Genomic DNA, 4,377 nt, shown 5'->3' on the forward strand with positions numbered 1-4,377 from the left:
AAAATCTGGGTCGGCGCGCCATCACCCCCCAAATGGAAGGGTCTTGTTCGAGTTGAAGCGTATTTTGTACTCAACACAAGTGACACAAGACATGAGCAGCTCAATTCGTTTATCATCAAAACCCAATTTGAATTGGTATAGCTTTCGAAAAGACCCACATAACGCGTTCATAGGCCTTGTGTATATCTAGTTTGACTGCACAATTTCCGGATTTCCCTTTCTTCCTCTTTGTCTTTCAAAGACACTGAAATGTCCATTTAGAATGGTTCATTTCTTACTTGTTTTCTTTGAAGGATTGAGCTGACGAGCATGCACTTCTCACACCCTGGCTTCTCAGTTTAAACAAGTCAGAGGAGGCGAAAAGGAAGCAGACGCATCCCTGTCAAGTAGGAGTGGTAGCCTTTAGTCTGCCCGGTCATCGCGTCAAACCAAGTCGATCCCCGTCCACCGCGCACGCCGCGCCCGCACAGCGCGTGCATGGGCGACCCGGCGCCGCCCGCGTGGATGGCCGCCGCGGCCCGCAAGTGGCTCGAGGACGCCGGCGCCATCGGGGAGGACAGCCCCGGCGCCGGCGCCGCCCACGGCCGCAAGGCGTTCAACGCGCTGCCGCTGTTCGGCGTGCGCGTGTCCCTCGCCGAGCGCGGCCGCGCCGTCTGCTCGCTCCGCGTGCCCGCCCACCTCACGGTACGTCAGCTCCCCCTGCCTATCTCGAGCCCGCCAGCGCCGTGGCGCTCTGCGGGAGGTTCGTTTCTTCCTGTGACTGGTTCCCAATTCCAATTTGTGCTTGGGTTGGGCGCGTGCGCGTGCAGGACGCGGACGGGAACTGGCACGCGGGGGCTATCGCGGCGGCGGTGGACGACGTCTGCGCGGCGGCGATCATGTCGGTGGAGGGCATCATCAAGGTCTCCGTCCACTACGACATCTCCTACTTCGCGCCGGCCAAGCAGCATGTGCGTTCTATACTTACTATACTCTTGCTCTGTTCCTCCTCCAAATGCCAACATAAAATCGTTTATTGGTTGAACTGGGAATCAACGTCAGCGTTTGATTATTGCTATCGTTGTGTTGGTTGATCAGTTGCTGGGTAGCCCCTAGCCACTCTCGCAGGGAAAAAGAATGCTGTTCTGTAGCTGCGTGTACTGAATTTCATGTTGTATTTCTTACTACATTTATCAAAATAAATAAATAGGGTAATCTTGGTAGGCAAAGGACTAGAAAATACTTGGATTGGAGGGATGTTTATGCGTACCTCCATATTTTGACGACCTCCAGTGAAAAACAATTGACAAGCTGCGCAGATTTCAATAAGATAGGAAAAAAGGACAAGTATAGTGCGTCGGTTTATATGAGAATCTGCGGCATATACCACATGAATCAAGAAAGAAAACCGGCCTGCAAGGCAAAAGCTGTGTCGAATTCATTAATTTAAAATAAGAAAAAGCACAAGAATGCAGAGTGGCTTGGTTTATATGAGAACCTATGGCGAAAACCACGCAAAATAAGAAACAAGTGAAAAACCTGACTTGATTCCAAATGGAGCACCATCACCAAACACGCCATGATTAAAATATCCAGAGGTAAATTAATGCCTTGACACTATTGAGGCGGCGATTAGGCATGGTTTGTTCGGTAGATAGATCAAAGGATTGTCCAATTAGGTGAGCTTGATCTTTCCTGGAAAGCTGCTTTCTGAGCTCAAAGAATTTGGTTGATTATTCCTTCGGAACGTGCGTTTCGTAAATAAAGTTGGAGTGTCCACGCAAGACTCTTCAACCATTTCTTCTTCGAGTAGTCATCAGGCAAGAGACTCCAAGGCTGCACATTCAAGGGCAGCGGTTATGTCTTTGCCATTTTCGACCGCAGCCACTGGGAGCACATTCTGATTATAGCCCAGACAAAGCACTAACTTCCGGTCAGCGTATGCCGACACTTTTATTGCACATTCATAAGTCGTCAAGTCACTTACGATTTCAGCTGCATTTTGCATCCTCGCGTGCAAGTTTTATCAAAAACAAGGCTGAAGTAAAATAAGTTCTGCTGAAATGCTTTTCCAGGAGGAAGTAGAGATGGACGGGAGGGTGGTCGATCAGAAAGGGAGGATGACGGCGGTGACGACGGAGGTCCGGAAGAAGGAGTCCGGCGAGCTGGTGGCGATCGGCCGGCAGTGGATGACCACCTCCAGACCAAAGGGATATCAAGGAAGCAAGCTATGATACAACAACGATGAGGACACTATCTGTCCAAATTCATTGATTAACTGACAATGTTAAATGAGTGGAGATCACCTCCAGTCCAAAGGGATTTCAAGGAAGCTGCGTTGGGCATTTCGTCGGTTGACTTGAGTTTCAGAATACGCCTACATCGTGCATTATTGCTAGTCACTGTCATGGGGTTAATTAAGTCTAAGTCGAGCTGATCCCTCATCACTTCATCAACGCTGTTAATTAAGTAAGAACTCTTAGCTCCTACGGGTACAACAAGGCAAGCTCTAGGTGCCTAATGGTGTACTAGTTAGGAAGCGTCCAACCAAACCAAGCACACACGCAACACACAGTCACGCACATGGGCGAAGGGACGGCCGAGGCGCTGCGGCTCCGGCTGGCCGCCGTCGCGAGGAAGTGGCTGGAGGACCCGCGCGCGGACTACGCCGGCAACATCACCGACGCGGCCAGCCAAAAGGGCCACGCGCTCAACTCGCTGGTGCTGGCCGGCGCACGCATCTCCCTGTCCGAGCACGGCCGCATCGTCTGCTCGTTCCAGGTGCCGCCGCCGCTCACCGTACGTGCGCACAGCTCATGGCCAGTTGCTCGCGCGTCAAGCGCCTCTGTGGCTCTGTCCGGATTGGAGATCTCACGGCTCCTGCGTTGGGCGCGCGTTGCAGGACTCGGACGGGACGTGGCACGCGGGGGCGCTGGCGGCGGCGGTGGACAACATGTGCTCGGCGGTGGTCTTCACGGTGGTGGGCGCGCCCACGGCCACCGTCCACTATGGCTTGTCCTACTTCTCGCCAGTCGCGTGCAACGTATGTCCATCTCCTACTATGCATACTACATAATGATTGATGGCAAGCTGTTGTGACACCCGGCAAGCAAATTGAGACATGGCGAATCATGTGCAGGAGGAGGTTCAGTTGGACGGGCGGGTGGTGGGCCGGAAGGGGAAGCTGGCGGCCGCCGTGGTGCAGGTGCGGAAGATGGGATCCGGCGAGCTGGTGGCAGTAGGCAGGCAGTGGATGACTCCTGCGTGGCCAACGAAGAGTAACAAAAGTAGGAGCAAGCTCTGACACAAGTTAAAATTGTTGAAGCCCATCGACTAGGCATAGGCATAGATATAGATCCAATGTAACCCTTGTACTCACCTAATCCCGAGCCTGTCGAGCTCCCAGCGCCGGCCATCGATGCGTTGGAGTCGTCGGTGACGTGAAGGAAGGATGTAGACGAAGACGGTGTTTCCCGTGAGCACTGCGCTAACCCTAGATCGAAAGGGGTTATCGGTGGGGAGTCTGGCGGCGCGGTGAACCTCGTACCGTGCGCCCCGGCCCCCCCACCTCTTTATTTATAGCGCAGGTCACAGGGGCCCACCAACCATAACGGGTTGGGCGCCCCCGATCAGGGCACATGGATCAAGGACCCGGTGGGCCGTTGGGCCCACACGGGAGAGATCAACCTAACATTCTCCCCCTTGATCTCAACTTTTACTTTGACTTTATACTTTCTATTTGTTCCATCACATATAGGCGTGTAGAGCATGTCTCATCGTCACAGCTTAATTGCCGATAGAATCACACAGCTACAACACACCTTTTGTTTTGAAATAAATTCATTTACTTTTGGGCCTCTTATTATCCAGGAATCATAGGCTTTCCATCAAACCCATGCCGGCTAAGTGTTCATTGAACATACTGGGTGGTAAGCCTTTCGTTAGCGGATCCGCAAGCATATACTTCGTACTTATATGCTCGAGACTTATAGTTTGATGCTGGATTTTATCTTTCACAACATAATACTTTATATCTATTGTCTTGGCAGCATTGCTGGACTTGTTGTTGTGAGCATAGAATATGCGGGCAGGTTGTCGCAGTATATCTTTAGTGGCTTGTGGATACAATCTACCACTTTCAAGTCGGGTATAAATTTCTTTAGCCATATCACCTGCCCGGTGGCTTCAAAACATGCTATGAACTCTGCTTGCATCGTAGACGATGCAACTATGGTCTGTTTAGAGCTTTTCCATGAAATAGCTCCCCCTGCGAGAGTGAACACGTACCCAGACGTGGATTTTCTATCATCTCTATCTCCCGCAAAATCTGCGTCTGAGTACCCTTTTATCTCTAGGGAATCAGATCGCTTGTATGTCAGCATGATTTCCTTTGTGCCT

At 51.7% G+C, this 4,377-nt stretch overlaps 2 protein-coding genes across 3 annotated transcripts; both read left to right on the forward strand.

The window, feature by feature from the left end:
* Window positions 1–280: 280 nt before the first annotated feature.
* On the forward strand, window positions 281–2,327 carry LOC123443256 (acyl-coenzyme A thioesterase 13-like). Its single transcript, XM_045119576.1, has 3 exons — window positions 281–684; window positions 810–950; window positions 2,055–2,327. Exons 1-3 carry the CDS (start codon window positions 478–480, stop codon window positions 2,211–2,213), a joined length of 507 nt encoding a protein of 168 aa, XP_044975511.1. The 5' UTR covers window positions 281–477; the 3' UTR covers window positions 2,214–2,327.
* A 99-nt stretch (window positions 2,328–2,426) lies between these two features.
* LOC123443255 (acyl-coenzyme A thioesterase 13-like) lies at window positions 2,427–3,458 on the forward strand. Of its 2 annotated transcripts, none has more exons than XM_045119574.1 (3): window positions 2,427–2,778; window positions 2,882–3,022; window positions 3,119–3,458. In XM_045119574.1, the coding sequence occupies exons 1-3, from the start codon at window positions 2,563–2,565 to the stop codon at window positions 3,281–3,283; spliced, it is 522 nt and encodes a 173-aa protein (XP_044975509.1). In that variant the 5' UTR covers window positions 2,427–2,562; the 3' UTR covers window positions 3,284–3,458. The 2 variants fall into 2 exon arrangements, with proteins under 2 accessions (XP_044975509.1, XP_044975510.1); XM_045119575.1 differs by having other exon boundaries at window positions 2,427–2,760.
* Window positions 3,459–4,377: the final 919 nt, after the last annotated feature.

The sequence above is a fragment of the Hordeum vulgare genome, chromosome 3H, assembly GCF_904849725.1.
Source record: "Hordeum vulgare subsp. vulgare chromosome 3H, MorexV3_pseudomolecules_assembly, whole genome shotgun sequence".
Taxonomy (NCBI): domain Eukaryota; kingdom Viridiplantae; phylum Streptophyta; class Magnoliopsida; order Poales; family Poaceae; genus Hordeum; species Hordeum vulgare.

What these genes read in the sequence shown, in the direction of transcription:
- LOC123443256 (XM_045119576.1), top strand. Translation starts at nt 478, where the DNA reads ATGGGCGACCCGGCGCCGCCCGCGTGGATGGCCGCCGCGGCCCGCAAG. An exon ending in GCGTGCCCGCCCACCTCACG is followed by an intron (nt 685 to 809) that starts GTACGTCAGCTC and finishes GTGCGCGTGCAG; the next exon opens with GACGCGGACGGGAACTGGCA. An exon ending in TCGCGCCGGCCAAGCAGCAT is followed by an intron (nt 951 to 2,054) that starts GTGCGTTCTATA and finishes ATGCTTTTCCAG; the next exon opens with GAGGAAGTAGAGATGGACGG.
- LOC123443255 (XM_045119574.1), top strand. Translation starts at nt 2,563, where the DNA reads ATGGGCGAAGGGACGGCCGAGGCGCTGCGGCTCCGGCTGGCCGCCGTC. An exon ending in AGGTGCCGCCGCCGCTCACC is followed by an intron (nt 2,779 to 2,881) that starts GTACGTGCGCAC and finishes CGCGCGTTGCAG; the next exon opens with GACTCGGACGGGACGTGGCA. An exon ending in TCTCGCCAGTCGCGTGCAAC is followed by an intron (nt 3,023 to 3,118) that starts GTATGTCCATCT and finishes AATCATGTGCAG; the next exon opens with GAGGAGGTTCAGTTGGACGG.